General features: G+C 34.6%; 1 protein-coding gene across 1 annotated transcript in view; it reads right to left on the bottom strand.

Annotated features, from left to right (window-relative positions):
* Window positions 1-26,111, bottom strand: part of LOC136026850 (dynactin subunit 2-like) — a 50,198-nt gene that overhangs the window by 9,744 nt on the left and 14,343 nt on the right. The window contains exons 4-6 of the mRNA XM_065703568.1: window positions 23,979-24,109; window positions 19,310-19,496; window positions 14,387-14,575 (exon numbers count right to left, since the gene is read on the bottom strand). Coding sequence (XP_065559640.1) covers window positions 14,387-14,575; window positions 19,310-19,496; window positions 23,979-24,109 — 507 coding nt within the window. The remainder of the gene's footprint in view (window positions 1-14,386; window positions 14,576-19,309; window positions 19,497-23,978; window positions 24,110-26,111) is intronic.

Below are 26,111 nucleotides of genomic sequence, written 5' to 3'. Positions count from 1 at the left end.
TCAACTCATATTAATGAACATACTCATGTTGTAATGAATTAATTCCGCATTGCGTGCTAGATTTTTGGCAAAAACAACCATTCATACTAAAGAACAAACGCTTTCAACAATAATCGGAACTGTTTATTAGAGGTTTCACAAGAAATCACTTTTCTGTTGATTCCCATTACTCACATAATGGGAATCAAATTGTAGGTATTTATTATTATTATGGGTAATTGGGTATGCATGGGTATTATCATAAGGATATTTGATTATTATTAAGGCTCTTACATCCTTTTGTAGCTACGGTTAAAGGGATAAATACTAAAGCAAAAAAGAATGTTACTTTCATTTGTCCTTAATAATTAATAGTATTTGTGCTTTTAAAGTTTGACTCACATGATTGGACACTGAATGTAGCTTTCTTGGCAAAACAAAGCGTCAATAGTAAAGCGCGACTCTTCTTAATAATAGCCAAGATTTTAAAAACGAAAGTTTCAGCATAATCTAAGTTATTCTTTATCCTTGTTCTGAATGTACAAAATTTCTGAAGTTTAAAATTACGAATCCAAAGCTATTACTAGAAGATATTGCATGATTTTCAAAAGAAAGAAATCCCTCAAATCAATAACTGAAGACCTTAATGAGATATATAGCATCAAAGCCAAGCCCTTTAATTGATGTTACAACCGGACATCTAAAAAATATTGCTAAAGAAGTATTACCACGGATCAACGTTTATTCCTTGTCGTTTTGTTTTCGGTATTTACGCATTACAGCAACCACACTCAGGAAGTGAATATAGGTTAATCATAATGAAACATACCAAAATACGACAAAAATTTTATATTTTAGCAACAAACTATGGAAACTGCAACAGGAAAGCAGCCCCTCCCCCAGAACGCATTCTATTAAATTGCTAACCTAACCAACTCTATATACTAAATATCTAATCAAAATATACCTGCACTGTAGTTTATTTCACACAGGCTAAGCTAATTATCCCGGAGTGCACACAGAAAAACCGGTTCTACAACAGATCTAGAAAAACAATATGGTAGCTATAATGCGTAAGAGCATTTTTTCAACAAGTATAGTCAAAAACAAATAAAAAATCTTTTACTGTTTAAATTGGGATTTTTTTTATTATAGACCCTCATTTTGCAAACACATATTCTTCAAGTTCTTCATATTCATCAAGTGCAGCTTTTACCTTGTCGTTACTATTACGCACAAGAGTTCTTTATGCAGCTAAAAAAGTCTAAAATTTATTGGCTTTGGCTTATCGTTATAAGGGAACGTTCAAGACAACAAGAATTATCTTCCATATGAAATAACTGAAAAAAAAAAAAAAATCTAAGAAAAGATTGGTAATGCTATGTGCAATCTATATGAAAATTAGAACAAGAGCTAAGAGCTCATATGGCACTTGTGACGAGGTCGGAAGTGCCAAGAGCTAATATGGCATGAGCTGTGGCAAAATTCTAAGAATCAACAGATTGATTGAAAAGGAAAATCAGAACCTTATTGCCGGTCGGGATTTAAAATGAGAGCTCTGAGACACGAGGTCCCTCTAAATATCAAAATTCATTAAGATCTGATCACCCATTCGTAAGATAAAGATATCTCAATTTTCACGATTTCCGAGATTTCTGGTTTCCCCCTCCAACTCCCCCCAATGTCACCGGATCTGGTCGAGACTTAAAATAAAAGCTCTGAAGCACAGGATCCTTCTAAATATCAAATTTCATTAAGATCTGATCACCCGTTCGTAAGTTACAAACACCTCATTTTTTCTAATTTTTCCGAATACCCCCCCACAACTCCCCCAAAGAGAGCGGATCCGGTCCGGTCATGTCAGTCACTGATCTTGGACTTGCGCTTATTCTTCCCATCAAGTTTCATCCTGATCTCTCCGCTCTAAGCCTTTTCCAAGATTTCTAGCCCCCACGCCCAATCCCCCCAATGACACTGCATCCGGTCGCAATTTTGAATAAGATATCTGAGTTACCAGGACCTTTTAAATATGAAATTTCTTTAAGATCCGATCACTCCTTCGTAAGTTCAAAATACCTCATTTTTTCTAATTTTCCAGAACTATCCCTCCCCCCAACTCCCCCAAAGAGAGCGGATCCGTTCCGGTTATGTCAATCACGTATCTAGGACTTATGATTATTTTTCCCACCAAGTTTCATCCCGATCCCTCCACTCTAAGCGTTTTCCAAGATTTTAGGTTCCCCCCTCCAACTCCCCCCAATGTCACCAGATCCAGTTTGGATTTAAAATAAGAGCTCTGAGACAAATTATCCTTCTAAATATCAAATTTCATTAAGATCTGATCACTCGTTCGTAAGTTACAAACACCTCATTTTTTCTAATTTTTTCCAAATCCCCCCCCCCCCACAACTCCCCCAAAGAGAGCGGATCCAGTCCGGTCATGTCAGTCACTTATCTTGGACTTTTGCTTATTCTTCCCATCAAGTTTCATCCTGATCTATCCCTCCCCGAAAGAGAGCGGATCCGTTCCGGTTATGTCAACCACGTATCTAGGACTTGTGCTTATTTTTCCCACCAAGTTTCATCCCGATCCCTCCACTCTAAGCGTTTTCCAAGATTTAAAGTTTCCCCCTCCAACTCCCCCAATGTCACCGGATCCAGTTTGGATTTAAAATAAGAGCTCTGAGACACAGCATCCTTCTAAATATCAAATTTCATTAAGATCCGATCACCCATTCGTAAGTTAAAAATACCTTACTTTTCTAATTTTTCAGAATTAACCGTCCCCCACTGCCTCCCCCCAGAAGGTCGAATCAGGGAAACTCCTATTTCTAATATAATCGGGTCTGGTCACTCATATGCCTACCAAATTTCATCGTCCTAGCTTATCTGAAAGTGTCTAAACTAGCAAAACCGGGACTGACAGACAGGCCGACAGAATTAGCGATCGCTAGTCCTATATGTCACTTCGTAAATACCAAGTACCATAAAAACTAAATCCATTAATATGACAATTTAATATGACAATTTCAACATAAAGTTAGAATTAAAGTTATGCTTTAATATGACAATTTCAACATAAACTATACAACCATGAATCTTTGGGGGTACTTTTTATTGGTTAAATAAGTTAAATAAAATAAGTTTTTTGGAAAGAAAACAGACTACAGATTTTAATTACAATAGTGAAAAGTTACAAACTAAACAAACCGGATATTTTAGAACTACTAAGTGGAATCTGAAGGAAACTGAAGCGACAAACAAAAATCTTTAGACTAATGTCAAAAAGCAAGTCTTCAAACAACATTAAAACAAGCAGCGAAAGTGCCACGGCGCAAGACATTATGTGTCAAACCCCAAGACAAATAATGTTAAAATAATTATATCTCTTTTTTGATCAAAGTTTAATTATGCTGGACGCAGTCCAAGAAATTATTTAGTAGAAAAGTTAGAATCTTACAAGTACAGATGGTGAAAATTAGTTATCATGCATCAATGCTTGAAAAAAAACTCAACTGAAAGTAAGGAGCAACTTTAAAACTCAAAACGAACAGAAATTAATCCGTGTATTTAGGGATTGTCGCCCTCCTCAATACCTTACTCTTCACGCTAAAGTTTTAGTACCTAATAGAAAGCTTCCTAATCTAATTAAATGACCCTTGTGTTTCAGGAGTCTTTCTTAAAAAAATGGGACAAACAGTCAAACTTTAGCGTAAAGAACAAGGTATTCAGGAGGGGGACAGCCACTTTTAGAGTTTTGGCTACTACTGAGCCGTATCGCTCCTTACTTATAGTTCGTTACCATGAACCATTCGATAACCGTGCTTCTTAGTGTCAGACTCTAAGAATTTGACAATATAGTAATAAGAATATTGGTCCTTAATTGGATGTACATTTTGTTTTATTATAGACAGGACTAGAATAATTAATTTATGCCAACTGATTATTTTATACCTGAACACTTTTTTGGATCATTTGAGCAAAAATCGCCATCACTGTAGGATTGTGTTGAAAATTCAAGAATTCTAGGATTAGAAAAAAAACAGGCAAAGGTAACGGGTAATGATTCAAGAAAAAAAAAAGCCCTAAACAGAATATGCAATGCTAAACTAAAGCAAGAGTAGCCACGTGGTGGGAGAAGAATTTAAATTATACAAACAAAATGAGCTGAGACTAGTTCACCTGCAATCAATATTGTCCCTGATATCCGTTCCTTTTAAAGGGTAACTCAAAGAGTTTGGGTAACTTTAAAAGCAAAAACTGGCGCTACCGTCGACAGAAAAAAAATTATCAACATCATCTACTATTTGGCAACACTTGGCATTTTTTCAAAAGCTGTAACCATTATTCAGTCAGGAACTGAGATCAGATACTTATTACTACCTTGATTTTACATATTACACTACTTAAACAAATTATTCTTATTATCACATTGTAAAAATCCAAATCGCCAAACGCTACATGGTGTTGATAATTTTTTTTATCGACACCAGCGCCAGTTTCCACTCTTAAAGGTTACCCATAGTCTTTGGGGTGACTCCTAAAATCTGACACGTTCATATTATGGAGATTTATTTTTTATCATTTTATTGGCAGAAATACGTTCAAACTATTTGAAATAAATAAAGAGAATATGAAATATTAAAAATAAATATTTTACATCATAATAAAAAAAAAAATAGATTCATGGGACGGATGTTCTAACATTGCTTATTTGGCATATTTCGGCAAACCACAGTTAAACGATAAAGTTCTTAATGTAGCTAAACTGGTTTTTAGTAGTTGAACGGTTTTCAGAATTAGGGCAAGTCGTTGACACACCAGAAAATGTGTTCAAAATTCTTTAACTCCAGACAGAAACTAGCTAACAGAGTCAATTAAAAGTTCACGATTATGAACTTTCACTTATATAGCTGTGAATAGCTGCAATAATAATATCGAGAAAAATAATAATAAGAAGATAGTTGTAAATAATAATACGAGAAAATAAGAAAAACTGAAGTTCACAGTCACTTTGGGAGTTCATTAATTTTCTAAAAAATACAGCGCAACAATGACAATTTTTGGCTAAAAATTAATGTAGCCCAGTACAAAAATTTTTACTAGGTAAAAGCTAATGACTGTTAAGTTTTATTAGATGATAATAGCAGATCAAAGTTATTCCACAACTTTTGGGAAAACAAAGAACAATTAGTAATGACAAATAGAATTAGTACTGGATTTAAAAATCAAATTAAATAAACCTGATAGAACAGTGGAATCTAAAATAGCCGGCTGAATTTTGCAGCAAGGCTACCATTGAGAACTTAGGCCAAGATTCATTTGCAAAGAAATCCACGGTTTGTAAAAAAAACACAAGTTAATAAAGAAGAACAACTGTAAAATACTTTTTTTGGGTAGTGTTTCAGACATCTTGGTCAAAAGAACCCGAAGAGTGGCAGCCTCTTTTGCTGACTTCCCACCAGGTGACTTACAAAGATTAAAAAACAAAGTGGTCATTAGATGTTGTGCCATCTAGCATATACACCGGGATAACAAATAACACTGAAAATACCATCATTAAATTCATCATGACCCTGTTATGTTATCCCTCCTGAAGGAGAGCGTGTTGATGATTCAAGTCAATTTATATATGAAGAAAAATAAATCCTGATAAGAGAGGGGCCTCTGATGTGTTAAAAAGTTTATGTTGCTCTATTGATGTCACAGAACCGAAATACATATGTCCACCACTGATACTAAAGGCTACTTCAGTATATTTGGGCTAGACTAGTATAGGGCTAGTATATTTGTAGCCCTATACAGTATATACAGTATATTTGGGCTAGACTTTAGACTAGTATAGATACAATAAGGCTTGCTGTCTCTTGAAATAGGGACTTGTCTGAAAATAGCCAAGGTCCAGAAAATTAAAAACTCAAATCGGAAAAAGAGAAGAGAATAAGGTCACAATAACACGTCGACTTCTCCGTTTTATAACCAATCACCAGGCTGACATCGAAGCTAATTTGAAAAGGGTTAAAGATACCTAACAATCAATGATCTCGGCCCCAATTTCACCCTCAGAAATTGATCATCTTCATTAATACAAGGTCTAGTGCTCATCATAAATCAAAACCTTATGAGTGGGAATCATTAGTCCTTTGTTCTTTCTCGCTATGTCCCTATGCAAGTAAATATTATCTTTCTCATAAATTGTAAGATCCTCCAGGGTCATTGCTGGCACATAGGTCATCAAATCAAAGTTTCGGTTGCTGGGTCTTTTTTTACACGGACAAGTAGCAAACCTGTCGCCTAACCTTAGGGCATGGGGGAGATTAATTACAGTAAGTTTATCATGTCAAATTCGCTTGGTGCACAACATGATATGGAACTGGCAATTAAAATGGCTGAAGAAGTAAATGAAGCAAACTGCTGAATTTTGGTCTCATTTTTTTCACAATGTTCAATTATTCTTAACAGTTTTATCACCTGACTTCTCAGTTTTATCACCAATCCCGAGGCTGACATCGAAGCTAATTTGGAAAGGGTTCAAGATGCCTAACAATCAATGATCTCGGCGATGTGTTTTATGGATACATCTTATAAGAATTTTTATACTATAAAACCTTCTTCTAAAAACTTCCCCGTCAGCTTCTATGATATCGTCAAACCTTATTTTATTCGCTATTGGTTCTGCTTCCTAACCCTCTGATTCGTAAACCCATTCAGTAGATCCTCGAATTATCAACAAAGTGTGACTAACTTCTCCGATAGAGCTCGTCTAAATCCACTGGAGACACAACAATCGTGGTAGGCTACCATTACTTAAATAAAGTTTATCGTTGTTTTGAAATGGATAACTGTAAATACCCGGATAAGAATTCAAACTGCTTTATTTCCAATATTCAAATGTAAAAATTCATCTTTGCGAAAAATAATTGTTTTGAACGAACCTCATACCACTTTATTGAAAAGATAGAAAAGAATTAATAAAGCTGATAATATATCTAATATAGTTATTATAGTCTAAGAGCAAAGAACTGTTTTTGTTGATAACAAATAGAAAAAAGCAAGTTTTTTAAACTGAAAGTAAACAGCAACATTTAAACTTAAAACGAACAGAACCTATTACTTATAGGAAGGGAGTTTTCCCCTCCTCAACATCTTGCTCTTCACGCTAAAGTTTTTAGTACCTTTAAAAAAGCTTCTTATTGTTCTAAATAAATGACTCTTGTACTTCAAGAGCCATTCTTATAGAGTTGGGTCAAAATTCAAAGTTTATCGTAAAGATCGAAGTGTTAAGGAGGGGGCAGCCCCGTCCATATAGGCTACGTGACAGTTTCTATTGATTTTAATTTTTAATATTGCTCCTTACTTTATGTTGAAAAGACTAGTTTTTTTTATTTAATTTTTGATCTGTTTTAAATAATGCCAGGAAATCTGGCCCCACCTCCACGGAGAAATCCCCTCCCTACGGAAGAATCATCTAGACAGCTCAATCCCGGTGAAAATTTACCCCTTATAATTATCCTTAACAACTCCATGCGTAAAATTGAGACAGAAAAAAGAAAGCAAAACATATAAAAACATTTCGCATACGAATTCTGGCAAACTCCTCCAGTGTAAAATTTCCCTTGATATGTTCGTACCTCAGAAACTTTCCTCCCCATGAAAAATTCCCCCTTGGCAAAACTCCATTAGAAAATTTGCCCCCTCTCACCCAAAAAAGTATGCATACTTCCCAATAACAAATGCAATGCATAAACAATAAGCAAATTTCATAACTTGAAAACCATTCCCTTGGGAGGGGGGGGTCAATTTATATCCAAAGGTATAGTAATTGGACCTTTCAACTATAATGAACAAAATGGGTATCTCAAAAATTTTGATCGGATAATTTTGGGAAAAAAGGGCAAAGGAGGAGGCCTAGTTGCACTGCAATATTTTTAGTCACCTGAAAAAGGCACTAGAACATTTAATTCCAATTCGAATGAGCCCTCTCCCGACATTCTAGGACAACTGGGTCGATACGATCACCTCTGGGAAAAACAAACAAATAAACAAATATCTGTGATCTTTCTTCCGGGAAAATAGAAAATTCCACATTTTTGAAGATAGGAGCTTGAAACCTCTGAAATAAAATTCTCTGACAAGCTGAATCTGATGGTGTGCTTTTCATTAGAAATATTTGAATTTAAGGGCATGTTTCCCTCCTTTTTGGAAAATGGAGGCTCGTATCCTCTGATGGGTAAAACTAAAATTAATGAGTCTTGTGTATTTGGAATCAGCATAATAAGCCAATTCTTTTGATGAATATATTGATAACAAAATTCCATTCTTTTTAGAGTTGTGGTTACTATTGATCCGCGTCGCTCCTTACTTACAGTTTGAGTCATTAGGAGAAAAGCAAGACTTCCTCTGAATTTGTGGACACATCTGATACGGAAAATTCCCTATTTCACGGTCCCAAAAAAAAACTGTTATGCACATGAATGATTTTTCTCAAAATCTTTGAAGTCCTTTGGCCCATCTATGTAGATTTACCATCAAATTTCCCCTTTTTCTCCCTCTCCCTTTGAGGACATATACGAACTCATATTAAAAATACGAATTTCTTTTGTAAATTCAAACAGGAGAGGAACGACATTTAGAAGTAAAGCTAAAATAGGCAATTAATACGATACATTTAAGGTAATACCTTATAACGGTAATAATGGTAATGGTAATAACGTAATAATGGTAATGGTAATAAATTTAAGGTAATAATGGTGAAAACTAGAAACCCTTGAGACTTAAAGACCTCCCACATAAGATCAGCCCAGTTCAACTCCTAAAAGAACGTGAAAATTGTATCATGAAATGCTATCATTTTTTTTTTATAATAATCCTTGCATACTAAATAACGTGAACTTTATAAAATAGTGGTATAAGTCAAAACTTGAAAATATCTATGCGAAGAATATAAAAAAGAACACTCGGAAAAGTGAAAGCATAACTAATCCTATATGTTGGTGATCAATCGTAATCCCGCTATTTTTGTTTTCTTCTGTTTTTTTTTTCTTTTTTTTTTTAAATCCAGAATAACCTGTTTTGTTTTTGAACCATTGCGCAAGAACAAAAGGCTGGTTGAGAATGACATTAACTGTGTATAAGAAAAAGAACTTGATTGATTATTTTTTTTCCTTTTTGTTTGATGACTTTTACTTTCATTTATTTATCTTTGTTTTATGTTTAAGAGGAAATTACTTGATACTTACATCAATGTATTTGTTTTTATTATAATTAAATAAAAGGAACAAGTTTTTTTTAACTGAAAGTAAGGAGCGATATTAAAACTTAAAACGAACAGAAATCACCCCGTACATGAAAAGGCCTCACCCCTCCTCAACCGCTTTTTACGCTAAAGTTTTTTATTGTTTTGAAAAGTCGAGCTGTGAGAAACAGTGGAACTTTAGCGCAAAGAGCGGGGCTTTGAGGAGGGGGCAGTCGCTTTTGATGGGTAATACTAAACTTGATGAAACATATATGCTTAAAATAAAATTCCGATTCTTTTGATATATATATATATATATATATATTGGTATCGAAATTCCGTTTTTTAGGGTTTCGATTACTAGTGAACGGGGTCACTCCTCAATATAGTTTGTTACCACGAACTGTTTGATTATTAAGATAACAATATTATTTTAATTTATTTCGGAGGTTGGATTCCAAAATAGAGAACAGATTGTTTACTTTATTTTTGTTGCTGTCTGAATCTATTTCATACAAGATACACTAATTTGATGTTAAAAAGAAAACGCGATTAATTGTGATAAATTATTAGCACTATACAAAGTAGAACAAAGAGGGTAGGTTTATCTCAAAAGAGAAGAGGCATTTACGGACTTTCCTTATTTTAGAAAATAGGGGGAAACACCCCTTAAAGTCATAAAATCTTAACGAAAATCACACGATCAGATTTAGCGCATCAGAGAACCCTACAGTAGAAGTTTCAAGCTCCTATCTACAAAAACGTGGAATTTTGTATTTTTGCCATAAGACAGATCACGGATGCGTGTTTATTTGTTTGTTTTTGTTTTTTCCCAGGTGTGATCGTATCGACCCAGTGGTCCTAGAATGTCGCAAGAGGGCTCATTCAAACGAAAACTAATAGTTCTAGTGCCCTTTTTAAGTGACCAAAAAATTGAAGGGCACCTAGGCCCCCTCCCATGCTCAGTTTTTCTTAAAGTGTTTCTTAAAGTTTTTCTCAGTTTTTATTTTGATAGAGATCTTTAGACATATTGAACAGGCTAAAATACCTCCAGTATTTTTACTGGAGTTAAAATGCTTAACTCCAGTAGTTAAGCCAACACGAAAATCGTTGAAGCTATATAGAACATACGAATATAGAAGTTCGTTACGTAAGTTACGCATATTTATTGCTAATAAAACCGTTCGTAGATAAAATTAAAAGTTTTAATGCCCTTTTTAAGTAACTAAACAAATTGGCGGGCTGCTAGACCCCTCCCCTGCCTCTTTTTCTCAAAATTGTCCGATTAAAATTTTGAGAAAGCCAATTAGCCAAAAAAGTAAAAATAATATGCATATTTCGTATAAATTAACCATGTACGGTGAGCCAAAGTCAAAACCTGCATTAATTCAAAAACGTTCAGAAATTAAATAAAAAATAAGTTTTTTTTAACTGAAGGTAAGGACCGACATTATAACTTTAAAACGAACACAAATTATTCCGTATATGAAAGGGGCTGTTCCCTCCTGGACGCCCCGCTCCTTACGCTAAAGTTTTCATTGTTTTAAAAAGTAGAGTTGTGAGAAAGAGTCAAATTTAAGCATAAAGAGCGAGGCGTTGAGGAGGGGACAGCCCCTTTCATATACGGATTAACTTCTGTTCGTTTTAATTTATAATGTCACTCCTTACTTTCAGTTAAAATAACTTGTTTTTTATTTAATGCAAATAAAACACTAGCAATTTATTTTAAAAAAAAAACCCACAGTACGAGGAAGCTTTAGAGGGGTATCTCAAACCCGAGCATACAAATTCGTTGTTACTAAAGTGACGTAGTAGATATTTGGTAATAGCAGGTGTAGCCCCAAAAACATTAATTAATTATAGAAGTGACAAATATTACATAAGCCATTCTATTTTAACACATCTGTCTCTTAGACTTCTGAAGGAGGAAGTTCCAGCAATATTTCAACCAGTCAAGGATACTGCCGAATCTTTTTGCCTGAAGGTGCGTGTCAATAAAACGAGAAGCATGGCAAGCACTGGATTCTCCTTAGATCTGCAGCTCGATAGCCAAACAGTCGAACAGGTTGTACAGCTTATGTAACTGAGGAGAGCCATACATAATGGCGGGCCTGGGAAGTCAGGCTTAATACTGGCCTGGTCAATGCTTCTTTTAGAAAGCTAGCAAAGATCTGGAATAGCCAAGGGTTCCCTCAGCAGATAAAGTTGAGACTTCTCAATAGCAAATTCCTCTTAACAATTTGTTATGGCTCGAAAATACAGTGCTTGGACCAACAACCGGAAAAGAAAATCGTAGGGTTCAAATACATGTAGTTAAGGTAGTTCCTCAACATCCCTTAGACACTAAAAGCCATAAAAGCTGGCAAACGGCAAAGGACATCCTGCAGTTTAATAACCGAAGTCATCAAGCACAGTATGTACCGTCGGTAAATGATTTGAATGCTGGAAACTAGACTTCCCAAAATCATGATTCAGTGGCAACCTTGGGGGCTCAGAAAAAGGGAACGCCCCCCCCCCCCCCCAAAAAAAACACTAGGACACAGTTAACGAACTGATCTAAAAAAATTTGAACGCCTCACTTCAAACTAATTGGGAAGACATCTGGGCGGTTAAATCGATGAAATATGAACGGCAACTCCTCTTGGGTGCCCTAAGCGCATCTGGAGTCACAGGAGGATCTAAGGAGGATACATATTATATATATATATATATATATATATATATATATATATATATATATATATATATATATATATATATATATATATATATATATATATATATATATATATATATATATGTTTGAAAAAAAAACTTTTTAAAAACAGCCGTAGCAGCTTCACTTCAACGAAGTTCAACCAGGACTGATAAATAAAATTATGTGAGATGATATATTCATTCAAACAAAACATAACAAAATAATCAAATACAAGTTTTCAAAGTTAGTCTTGCTTCTTTGGCAGCTAGCCTCAAAGGTCTTTTTGTAACTGGTTCAATGCTATTATAAATTGGTTTAGTAAAATATTTTGTATGATCATTTTTAATTAAATTCGAGCATACTCCCTCAAGTCCCTATTGAAAGAAATATTATTGTTTATTTTGAGACTAATTTCAATTGATTCCCGAACCATCTGTTTTATCCCCAAATCATTACTATTTACAATACATCGGCATTTACAATACATCTCTAAGACAGCTAAGCCAAAAAGAAACAGAGACTTTACTTTACTATCGTTTTAGGATAAAAAGTACGCTCTAGTCTCATTGGATTTTGTCTGTAACGTATTTCCGTAAGCCAGATATATTATCCCTTAAGCTTCGGTCAGAAAGGGAAGCCACATAGCCCCGCCTATCCCAATCCAGATTTGTTCTAGTGTGGTATTAAAGCCAGCAAAACAACCGAAAACTTTTGACGCCTACAATTTTTAGGAAGAGAAATCTCTGTATTCAAATGACCAACAAATTTAGGCTGTTCAAAAGTTAGTTACAAGGAAGTAAATCATTAATATAGATAAAACTGGGCTTAACAGTGATCCCAGAAGCCAGGGGGGTATTTCTCAAGATTGGTAGAGGATTAGCTTCGATATTTAACTGCGTGGGCTTCATTGGAAAGATATGACACAGTTATTCTAATAAAACAGGGTTTTACCTATAATTCATTTTAAGTTCTATTTACCACTGTATTCTAGTTAGTTGAATCAAAATCTATTTTTTAAGCCAGCCGCTCTAAGATCAAACAAGATTTTTCAAGTTTATTAGCTTCTTCTCCATCCCAACCTATTCAAAACCTCCCTGTTTACACCCTCGCAAGTGGTTTCCATTTCCATTAAATTTTTCTTTACGAAATCCTCCCGCCCTATTTACAGACGACCTGCTTTCCGTTTAACCTTAGATGGTTGGCCAAAAAGGACGATATTTGGCAATTTGTCAGCCCTTATCCATGGAACGAGTCCTAGCCAGCTCAGCCTTTCGCTCGTTATAGCCCTAGAATGCGGGGATTGCGAAAAACACCCTGGGCCTTGGCTATTCTTCTTTTAACACCTTCGCTGCACCACTATCTTTACTGTTGATACACCCTAGGTAAGTGAGACTGTCCACATGATAAATCTATCATCCCACCAGAGCAAGGGGTCCCAACCCTAAATCCATTCCTCCATGGCCCGACCCCTCCCCCTAAAAAACGTACTAACGATATTAAATTCCCAAAATTATGGGAAATCAGATTATTAGCGCCTTCGCTGCACACACCATCTTTACTAACAATACAACCTAGGTAAGTGATCTTCTCCTTACCTAACATCAACTCTTGACCTTCACTTATTCTTAGTTTTAGCGACTTAGTCTTCTTAACATTAATTTTCAAACCTATTTTTGCACCATGAACTCTAAAAACATACAAAAATGCTTTCACTTTACTAATGTTTCATCTAGGATGCTCGAATCATCAACATAATCTAAGTCTTGGAGAATTTTATTTCCCCAATAGATTCCACGTTCTCCCATTACCTTTGCTGTACTCCTTAGGGGACGATACGCGTAAGTCAGGGATCCAATTAGGGGATGATGGAGGGACAGGGGAAGATTTATATTTTAGAAAATCCTCTCTTTATTTTCATTACAAAAACAATAGACAAAAAAATGCTCCCCCTTCTCTCGATTTTGAAGAATACTTTTCTCGTACATTAATAAAGAGAAAAAAAGCAATACCCACCCCTCCATCCTATTCTGTTCAACTACGTTAATTGAAGCAAGAATGATGCAATTAGCTAAGTTCAGCGCAGTAGCACAAGCAATAGAAAAAGCAGAAGACACATAAAAACTTTTTAACAAAACAATTTAAAGAAAATTTTTCCGTTTGATCAACATATCAAAGTATTTAAAGGAGTCGGAGGAGGGGGGGAAAATTTGTCTTAAATATGAGTATTTGCCTTAAAAAGCCGCAATGCAGTTGCGCAAGCTCCTCTTCTTTCCCTATACTATTCAAAGTATCCCTCTTTACAACCTCCAAAAATTTTCACTTTCCTAAATCCTATCTTACGGCTTCTTCCCAGTCCATTCGAAATTTTCTCAGGCTCGTAACTTACGATGGGTAAGACTAAACTTATTGAAACTTATATTTATAATCCATCATCTGGAATTAGGCCTAAGTATTGGCGGCATTAAATGAGCTACCTTATTTAGTTTATCCGCATCTTCAACCTGGGCGCTCTTCTCAGCCAACTGAGACAATCTCTGAGCTACAAGTCCCAGTCGTGTCTCCACTTTGTCCACGTGAGATATTTCAAACAAGTGGGCTTGGTTTGCTAAATGAGCAGCAATACCAACTAAGCCTTTCTTTCCATGCTGTGCTGTGAGACGAGCCTGCAGAATTGAAATGAAATAAATATTGTAATCATAAAATGTAATGTTGAAACGATATTTGGATGTATAGCAGTAGTTTTTTAATTCCATATAAAGAATATTTATTGTCTTGGAGTAAAAAGCTTTCCAAATAAAACTATTAAAATCATTCTGATGAAATTATCGACAGCTCCAGTGTGTCAAGATAAAAGGTTGAAACACTTAGAAATACCATCGCATATTTATTTATATTATAAATAATTTACAAGATAAATTAAACAAAGTATATAAATTGAGAGAAATAGTTTTTAATCTCCAAAATAAAAATGAGGTTCCCAACAAAACAAAAACTACTAGGGTGTCAAAATAGGAGGATGCTGAACCACTTGAAAATAGCTTCTAATTCAGCTTTATATATAGATTGTCCTTAAAGATGAGTCCCAGCTATATTACAGAATTTACCTTAATGAAAATACCAAAAGCTATCATGTGTCCAGGAGAAATCGAGTTAAGCACCGACAGAAATAATTTATCATGCCTATTTGAAAAATCAATGTTCCTTCGAAATAAATCCTTTTCATGTTGGAAGAGACCATGGCAGGGGCTTTTATCCACAAAAATAGAACAAAAACCACACCATTAAATTAGTGATCCACGATCTTCTTTGGTCTACTTCCGTATTTCCAGAAAAATATTACTCAGCGCCCCCTCCAATTTTTCTAAACTTTAATAGCAATTAAATAGAAAGATACAAACAAAAATGTGCTAAGTTTTTCGTAAAATGTCGTAGAGAAAGATATAAATTAGAAACGTTTAGGTTTGAGATGAAACTATTTATTCAACACAGACTAGAAATAATAAAAAGGTTAAAACATTCGAAATCATCTCAATGAGATGAAAATGATACAGGGTTGTCAATTTAGTAATCTTCCAGTCTATTTTTGTCACTAATAAGCAACAGTGATGAAATATGGCTCTGAAGCGTGAGCGCTCCGAAAAATGGAGAAGGATTTTCCAGAGAAATTGCCTATGAATTGTTTTGGATACACATTTGACTGACGGTATCTCTAACAGTAAGCTGTAAAAAAAAAGTGTGGAAATACCATCGCATATTTATTTATATTATAAATAATTTACAAGATAAATTAAACAAAATTGTATAAATTGAGAGAAATAGTTTTTAATCTCTAAAATAAAAATGAGTTTCCCAACAAAACAAAAGTTACTTGGTGTCAAAGTAAGGGGTAGTTGAACACTTGAAAATAGCTTCGAATTCGGATTTATATTTAGACTCTCCTTAGAGATGAGTTCTTGCTATTTGTAGAATTTACCTTAATGAAAATACCAAAAGCTATCATGTTTCCAAGAGAAATCGAGTTAAGCACCAACAGAGATAGTTTATCATCCCTATTTAAAAAGCAATGTTCCTTGGAAATAAGTCCGTTTCATTTTGGAAGAGACCATGGCAGGAGCTTTATCCACAAAAAGAGAACAAAAAAAAAACACACCGTGAATCAGTGATTCACGAACTTCTTTGGTCTACCGCCGTCTTTCCAGAAAAATATTACTCAGCACCCCCTCCAATTTTTCTCTAAACTTTAATAGCAATTAAATAGAAAGATACAAGCGAAAATTTGCTACGTTTTTCGTAAAATGTCGTAAATATGTAAATTAGAAACATTAAGGTTTGAAATGAAACTATCTATTCAACTCAGACTAGAAGTAACAAAAAGGTTAAAACATTCAAAATCATCTCAATGAGATGAACAATGATACGAGGTTTTCAATTTAGTAATATTCGAGTCTATTTTTATCACTAATAAGCTAGAGTGATGACGGTGATGAAGTACGGTTCTGAAGCGTGGGAGCTCCGAAAAATGAAAAAGGATTTTCCAGAGAAATACCCAATGGATTGTTTTGGATACATGTCTGATTGACTGTATCTCTAACAGTAAACTGTAAAAAAAAAAGTGTGGTTCAATCCTGCTTTCTAGGTCTATAAAGAGCAAAGGCCTGAGATTGCTCGAACACACGTGAAGAATAACAGTCTGCTAAAGATCGTCCTTGTTGGTCAACCATATAGGGCCAAATGAAAAGCAGATCGTCCACGAATGGGGTGGGAAGATGTCACAAGAAAATGTTTAAGGTAAATGGGAATTTCTTGGGAGGGAATAACGAGGGAGGCTTTGAATAATTTGGGATGGAGGAGCCTGCGTAGCTGTGTTGGCCTCAGGCTGCATGGTGCTGCAATAAGTTGTTAGTAGTAGTAGTAATCTTAGATCACCCTTAGACCAGACTTTCAATTGGTTTCTTTTTTTGTAAATAAATTGGTTACCATACTGAATCCACGTTCCACTAAATTTTATGAAGGAAATGCAATTAACAAGTTTTAAATTACAGTCCACATTTCCGGATAAGTAGTAGGCATCTCCTTTTGCAGCTAAAACAGTTGTTAGCTCCTATTGAAATAATTTTTTTTAAGTGACCATATTTTCTTAGACTAATTCCCTTTTTTTAAAAATCAGTTTATCCCCTTAAAGCTGAGGATCAATTTGAGCCTCGGGAGAGACTGAGTCTGCTCCAACAAATTTCCACAAAATATATAAATCCAGACACCAGGAGAGGTGGAAGACGCCTGGTCCTGCTGCAAGTACAAAATAAGTTATAGTGAAGATCGCATTCACTGGCAGATCCGGGGGGCCAGGGGAACCCCCAAGATTTTTTCTGGCACCTTCATTCCTTTTTTTCGGTTTTTCTCTATTTTTTTAAGTAAATGTGTCAATTTGGTCAATTAATGGCACCCTTGTCACATTGGGCCCTCCCCAAGGTTTTATTTATTGGCGCCCTTGTCAAATTACCCCCCCCACACCCACCCAAGATTTTGTTCTAGATCCTACCCTGATCGGTTCCATTCAACTTTTGAAACAAGTCGATCAAGTAAGCATATCACTTTTGAATTGAATTAAATTGCTTCGCAAAGCCTCATGATTATCTTTCAGTAACTCAGAGCTAAACACGCACCCATTGACAACCAAAGAACTTCTGTATTAAGCAAGAAGCAATTAAGTTTTTTATTATTTTCTTTAGAAGGCAGTTAAAACAACCTGCCATTCACTAATTTGCTTCACATTTTGACAGCTCTAATTAAGTTTTGTGCTGAATTATGTGGGCGTTCACCTGCATTTTTGGCACTAGACACTGACGATAGATGATACAGATGAAACTTGAATTTTCTTTTGGGGAAAACCTGAGTGTTGGGGATTTACCTGAAAACCTGAGGATAGTGAAAGTATATTTACGGTTTACTCCAAACACTGATGGTCATACTGCCAGGAGGCAGTACTGATACTGTCTTTCCAAGGTTTGACCTTGCAATCGACCAATCACGTCAGTGAGAGTTGCCCGTAGTAATACTCACAGCGCCCACGTGTTTTGGAACAGAAGTTCAGTGACACCCAATGAATTTCAGCAGTGCTTAATCGCAAAAATCTCAATTCAAGACGGGAGCATGCAGGGACCGAGCCAACATCTAGCAAGTTATCAAAAGAAAAATTAAATGCCATGAGGGGACAAAAATGAGGGAACCAAGTTGATAAGATCTTGGCCAAAAGACGTAGTCCAACAGATATTTTGCTTTTAGATCAACCACTTCTCCTCTCGGGGGTGTTCACTCCATTACTTTTTAACACTATACTGACATATCCGTACCACCTACACTTACAAACAAACAACATCAACATACAAACAATTTTTTGATTTGTGCGGTTAACACTTAAGAGATTCAATTTTGGTGCATTCTACTACCACCTATTCAGATACAACATCTGCTTAGCCGTTCTACAGGGTGTCCTTCCGGCATGGAGTAGCCCTGCCAAGGTGACACCAAAATTATAAAAATTCAAAAAGATATGTTTTGCGGAAATCTTCCTGTTTTAAAAAGAACAAGATCCAATTAAATTTAGAAGCAAGTCTAGTTATCTTTAGAAAACACCAAATTTCAATTTTTCTAATCTTTCAAAATTAAATTCTAAAAAAAGAAAAATAATAATTCTTAATCAATAAAATTTCAGTAAAACAATTGGTTTGCTCCTCATTTCCATTTGATTTTTGACAGTAAGACAGTTTTGTTAATTATAGCTAAAAAATCCACAATTTTATTCGAAAACAATCTTTAAGCCTTCTTTTCGATTTCCTGAATAACTGAAAAATCGAAACCAGGTTGTTGCTTTGACATACAATTACCAAAAAGTCAGGATCTGCTCAAAGGATCTCACCCTTATTCAGTGTACTTAGCTTTTCCCATATCCAAATACGATTAAATGCGATTACCTGAACATCAATTACCAAAGGATTTAAATTTTTTGCAGTTTAAACACAACTATCAATGGATCAGGATCTACTCCAAGAAGTGTCTCAAGCTTATGACTTACTTAAGAATTAACACTTAACACTTAAGACTACACTTAAGACTTAACTGTCTTAAGTCTTTGATTTAGCTTCATCATTTTGTCATATCCAAATATAACTAAATGCGTTTACCCAAGGGTTATACATTTTTAGCAAATTTAGCAAAAAACCATTTAAATACAAATAGAAAGGCCTCAGGATCTGCTCCAAGAATTATCTCAACCTTGTGATTTTGCTCCATCGTTTTCATCATATCCAAAAATATATAAATACAATTAAACACAATCACAAGCATCAATTAACAGTCATAATTAGTAAAACATGGAAATATACTTTAAATACAGTTACCAAAGCATCAGGGTCTGCTCCAAGAAGTGTCTCAAGCTTGTTCAATCTCTGGTTTAGCTCCATCATTTTGCTCATGTTTAAGGAGTCAGTTTTCTCAGGCGATACGAAAAGTTCGTAAACGGCTTGCTGCTCCTTCCCAGGCTCAGACTTCGACGATGCAATGGACTGAATCTTAGATAACAATTCTCTAAAAAAAAAAGGAATCATAATAGAACTAAGAGAAAAGGGGAAATAAAAAGAAATGAGGAAAATAAAAAGAAAAAGTGGAAAAAAATAAATTTCGTTTTCTCTGTCAGTCTAGTCGTTGCAGTTTTCCCCCCTTTTTCTTCAAGTGTTTCATCTTTTTGTGTCATGATTTGACCGGTTTTCAATAATTAAACAAAAACGGAAAATACAAGAAAAAATAATATAGGATACAAGAGGAGACAACAGATAAAATATGGATGTAAAAGTTAACAGGAAAAATCAAAGTTAAAGAAGTATCACCATCATGACTCACCGAAATTTCGTAGACTAATGCCAGTAAGACTCATTTACCTGATTCACGCTAAAATCTTGAGCTTTTGTAATGGGTCTTTCATGATTTTCATTTAATTGCGTTTTTATTTAATTTTTGTCTAAAATGTCTGTTGAATGTACAGCAAAAATATTAGTCTTACCTTTGATTCTATATAATGTCTTTGCTAAAAGTCATAACTCAACACCATTTCATATTTTTTTAATTAAACAACTAATAAGACCAGAAACTCCAATCAGTTTTCAAGCAAAAAAAAAATTAGATTTCAAATGACTTCTAATATCATCAACTAAGCATTGACGTTTTTTCCTTTTTTACATATTCAATTCAGGACTGTTATACAGCTGGCACAAGTAGTATTTCAGGCACGGTACTAGCATCCGGTATTTTAGTTTCAATCTTTCTGAGTATTAATGCACCACCCATACTCTCATCATGGTTGCAGTGTCGGATAGAACCTAGTAAAGAGCGAGCTCCAGTCCATTGCAAAAAATGCGTTTTGAAATACAATTATCAAGCCAACAAGTTATGCATATTTCAGAGCGAATAGGCGAAAAGTTTTTTTGGTTGAGCCTCACATTGTTACAAAGAATTGATGAACCAGTTTTCTTTGGATTTTATTCTCTAGATGAAGGTGTCTTCCTTTAGTTCTGTCTACATATTTTATAATTTTAAGCCAATCAGCAAAAAATTATTTTTCAGGACCATTTTCTGATGCCAAAACCGATGCAATCAATTTGTATTTTTTTTTTTCTGAGGTCTACCTGGCCCGTCTCATTTGTGTTTGAACTTAAAAACAGCCAGAATTAATTTGTTATTTTTTTTTTCTGTATTAGGGTCCACATAGACCTGGGACTTATGGATATAATTTTCAAACTAGCCGGATGCACGAAGTTTAAAAACATGAGTTAACGGTCGCAAATCTGTGAGTCTTTTGGTCTTGGGAAATAAAAATCATTAAGGCAAGTTCATGTGATCAGTGCAGATTTTATTATTATTCTCCAGAGATCCAGCCTGAAAGGAGAAATCCTTTGCCCATTTTTTGGTCAATCAGAACTGTTTTTCCAAAACTGTTTCTGTGCATTAGAAACACTTTGGTCCAGGACTTCCAAGCACAAGTTTCAAGCTGACCGGAAGAAACAGTTTATGGGCCACTTTTAGGAGTTTATTTTGGAAGCTCATGTTCCCAGAAGTTTTGTTTGTATATTGGGATTTTCTTGGCCTTTGGAATCAAGCCTTTCAAGCCGTATTTGGCCTTTGGAATCAAGCCGTTCAAGCCGTTTTTGGCCTTTGGAATCAAGCCATTTTTGGTCTTTAGAATCACGCCTTTCAAGCCGTATTTGGCCTTTGAAATCAAGCTGTTCAAACCGTTTTTGGCCTTTAGAATCAAGCCGTATTTGGCCTTTGGAATCAAGCCGTTCAAGCCGTATTTGACCTTTGAAATCAAGCCTTTCAAGTCGTATTTGGCCTTTGGAATCAAGCCGTTTAGGCCGTTTTTGGCCTTTGGCATCAACCTGTTCAGACCGTTTTCGGCCTTTGGAATCTAGCCGTTCAAGCCGTTTTTGCCTTTGGAATCAAGACGTCAGGACGTTCAGAGACAAATAGATCTCGGCCCTTTTTTCGGCTCAACCATTCTTGAGCGTATTGGGATTCTATAACAAGCCGAACGGGGCAATAAATATGTTCGGCTATTTTTTTAAAGTAATTAAAAACGAATTAATTAAAAAAGTAAAAACGAAGCAAAAATCTTTAAAGCAGAAGAGCCGCCTGACAAAGTTCACTCAGTGTTGTCAAGAAGGAGAGTCAAAACGTCCTTCCCTTTTGCTGGAAATATTGATAGCATTTCAACGTTATCATTCAAAGAATTTCTGTGTAAGTATCCAATTTGAGTATGATAATCCTAATGTTATCCGCATAAATTTACGAGATCAAATAGACCAACAAGCACTTTTACGAAACTATAAAAATTATAAACAGTTGAAAATATTTTCATAATTAAAAATAATTATAAAAAGTTAAAAATATTTCAATTATAAAAAACATTTTGTAGAATTTTTACAAAATTATAATAAAGATCATAAAAAGCTAGACTTATAAAAGTGCACAATGACTATTTGGCTCAATACTCGTTCTTGGTTATTTGCCTATTTTGTCTATTTTTACACAAAAACTAGTTTCAAAATTTTGAAAACAGGGCTGATAGAGGTTCAAGGAGTAAAATAAAGGATCTTTAAAGACTTTTTGTCGGAAAAAAGACCTTTAGGGACCTCCCTGACACCGAAAAAGGGACCTGGTCCAGCTATTGTTTACCGTTGGAATGAAACAATCCACATCATACTCGCTATTAACAGCGATCTTTCGAAAATATGAAAACACGACGGTCAGCAACGATCGCTTGTAGCGCCATAATCTCCTGGAGAGGCATGAGAAATATCAAGATGATTCGACCGCTTAGCTTTCCAGCAGAAATTTCCCAAGGTTTCTTATTTGTTTTTTTTTCTTAAATTTGAACTATGAAGGAAAAGAAATTGAAAAAATACATAAATAATAGCTTAATGATGAGAAAATTATCACAAAACCGTGAAATTTCAAATCACTTATTTGTTTTTGTTTTCTTTTACTTTGCTTCCTGTAGACTTCTTCAGAAATGCAATTACCGGCAACTGCTTTTTTTTCTCTTCCATAAGAAAAACTTCGAGACTGCAAATTACTGTTGAGTTAAAAGTGAATAACATTGACCACTCCTAGTATGTTAGTTAAATATTCTTTTAAGTTGTTTTTAAATTTTTGGTTACTATGGGACAAGGATCGTTCTTCACTAGGTTGCAGCTAACGCTGCAACAATGATATAAGGATTAGGTACGGACGGCTTGGACATCAATGGCTACTTTCGTGAATGTATTTTTTCAATAAGGGAAATATAAGAACAAAAGCAAACCCCCAGTGATACATATCTAAACAACAAAAACAAAAAGAAGCCCGGCAGCATAAGTGAATCCACAGGCAAAGCGCGGCAAACCTTTTCGTCCATCATTAATAGGCTATCTTGGTTATCCTCTGTGAATTCTGTATCCTTGATTTCTGGCATGAATGAAGAGAGGAGAAAAGCGTCTCATTCATATGCTTGCTAGGTTATCCTAGCAAGCTGCGTAGATTTGAAGCCCAACTGTGATTTGGTGATTTATAAAGAAACCAGAAAGAAAATCAACCAATGAAATTGCATGAAAACTCTTTTTGCACTCTTTTGTCAGACTATAGCCTCCAATCGAGTATTTAAAGTCTCTGTGACTGATTTTAGCTTTGTAATGTCTATTAGTATAAGCTGTGCCTCATCCATCATCATTGAAGTGTGTCTTCCCCCAAATGGACCTCAAATGTTTACATCCTTAAGTGACTTCCCAACATCTAATTTCTTATCAAGAATGTGTCGGCATTCCCCTTGGTTTTTCTCTCCTTCTTGTGTTCTATTTGCAAAGCTTGCTTCAAAAACGAATCGACAGAATTTGTGGACAAGACATTGTATTTGTGACCGATTCCCATTTTAAGTTCAAGATTGGTCCTCTTAATGTCACATATACTGCCTTTCTTATGTATATTACTACCTTGCATAAGTCAAATGTGGTTGATTGTGTTCTGACATAAGTTATTCTGCCTTCTTATTTACCCGAAAATGATATATGGGGTTTTTATACCTAATCAATTAAAGTCATGTCGAAAGTTGTAAACAAAGTAAAGGACGAAAAAGATTATGTTTTGTGTGCAATATGTTTTTTTTATAGAAATGTGTGTAGTCTAATATGCCTTTTTTTCTTCTTTTTTTTTTGACCCCAGAACTAAGGACTTGTATCATATATATTTTTAGTTTTCATTAAACTTTTTAACTTTTTATACTTCTTCCGGCAGTCTTTGGAACCCTAAAGGTCACGAACACACCTAAAACACTCCTTGGCAGAAGTACTGAGATGGCTCAATCTTGCAAAAAGACACTTTTAGGGACCTTCTCTAATTTAAGGGACATTAAGGACCAAGTAGGATTCCTGTGAAAACTATAAGTAAAAAAAGATAGTGACAGCCTAGTTAAAAACAAAAAAAAATAGAGATAAAGTGTAAAACAGCTTATAAATACCAAACAAACGAAAAGTGAATTTCTACCTCTGAGCCTCCGAAGAAGTGTTAAACGATGCCCCAGTCACTTCCTCAGTTTTTAGGGAAACTAACTGCTTAATCAGTTCTTCTACTTGCCCAGCTAAGACTGGCAATGGGACACCGTCGATCTGATCCTCCTAAAATACATATTTTTATCAATTGAAGAACTTATTATTCAAGTTATACAACATAGATTCAGGTCAAACAATTATTGATCAAACTGAATAGTGCAGTACTGCTGTAAACTAAACAAAATTCCTTTTTTAGTTATCTTTAAATAATTAAATAATAATTAAATTATTAAATGAAACTAAATAATTTCAATTGACCAAAGTTATCTTTAAACTTTGGTCAACTGAAATAGAAGATAATAAGAGGAGACTTTAGGAAGACTCTCGCGATATATTTTTTAGATTTCCTTTCTTAGAATTTTTGGTTTTTAAGTCTGCCAGGTACATATTGTGATTAGTTTCCATATTTAAAAACAGTGGTCCTATTTGTTCAAATAATGACCTGTGCCTATTTGTTCAATACATAGACACCACTAACCATACACCGAAATTTGCTTCGCAAATTAAAAACCTGTAGGGTATCCAAATTCTTATCAATACGAGATAATTTTAAAAAAAAGACGAGATAATTAAAAAAAAAAGATTTTTCCTCAAAAGAAGTCTTTCAAAGAAATGTCAAGGACTACATTAAACTTAAGACGAGCAAAAACAAACTCAAACAGTACTTCGAGTGTAAAACGAACATAGATCACTTCCAGTAAATTAGTAAAACACATTTTACTTTAATGTACAAAAATTTTTATTCCCCACTGTTTTTGTCTGTTATAGCATCGATAAAGAAAAAGAAATAACCATAATAACCAAGATTGTTGAAAAAACTAATGGAATATAGATTGACAGTTTAAAATATATTTATATTCATTCCAGAGAGTCTCAGCAGTTTTAGATCTATTAACATTACAAAAGAGACAACGTTAAAAAATGTATTTTGTTTTCAGTAAACCAAACGACCTTCCAGTCTTCAAAAGGCATAGAGGGCGTTAGTCCTACTTCTGTTTGTGGTAGTTTCTGTGCCTTTTAAGTTTGGCTTCATTATTTTTTTTTAATTATTATTGTTTATGTAAGTTTTGGGATTTAACTGTTTATTGATAATGATTTATGTTTGTTATAAACTTGAATCACAATTTCACTTTATTTCTGTCTGTCTTCTAGCGGTACTCTTCACTACTCTTTGAAAAACTTCTACTGTGAAGATTTATTTTTTTCATTTTTTTTCATTAATTTCAGTTCGTTTTAATGGACATAGATTTTTGTTTATATTGATTAATAAAAAAAATTATTTGTAGTATTTTTCGGTTCAAGAATCAAAATTTCGGATCATATTTATATTTACAGCGAAATTTTACAACAAGTTTCAATAATAAATGCACAATAGAAATTTGGATTGATGGTTGCGAGGAATATTAATCATATAAATAAACTGCAAATCTGTATAATCTTTGGGCTTGTATAGGCCTGAATCCATTCTGATCACCAGCAAATTACAACCTTGAGGATAGACCAATATTAAGCAACCACCCCTCTCAACATTCCCTGGAATTTTCAGCCTAAGATATTACAGATACACCCTTTTGAGAACCTGGATGCACATTGTTTCTGTTAATTTAACTCAATATGCCCTCAACATTGCAACCTTGAGGCTAGACCAAAATTAAGCAACCACCCCTCTTAACATTCCCTGTAAATTTCAACCTGAGATATCGCAGACACGCCCTTTTGTCAACCTTGGTTGCAGATAGTGTCTTTGGATTTAGTTCCAAATTACCAAACCGCATGCTCGCAAAGTTTCAACATAATACCCTTAGCTGTTCCTGGGATATTGCACAGAAGCATATATATATATATATATATATATATATATATATATATATATATATATATATATATATATATATATATATATATATATATATATATATATATATAGTGTTTATTACTAGTTTTATACACACCCCGCCCATAACTTCCCATGAAAATTTCATCTTAATATCGTATCCCGTTTCTGAGGTATTGCATCTATTCCATTTTGACATCCTTTGTGCACTTAAATTGTTTTGATTTAGTTCAA

The sequence above is a fragment of the Artemia franciscana genome, chromosome 5, assembly GCF_032884065.1.
Source record: "Artemia franciscana chromosome 5, ASM3288406v1, whole genome shotgun sequence".
Lineage (NCBI taxonomy): Eukaryota > Metazoa > Arthropoda > Branchiopoda > Anostraca > Artemiidae > Artemia > Artemia franciscana.
Note: the sequence above shows the minus strand (reverse complement) of the source record. Positions and strands in the feature narration are given on the sequence as shown.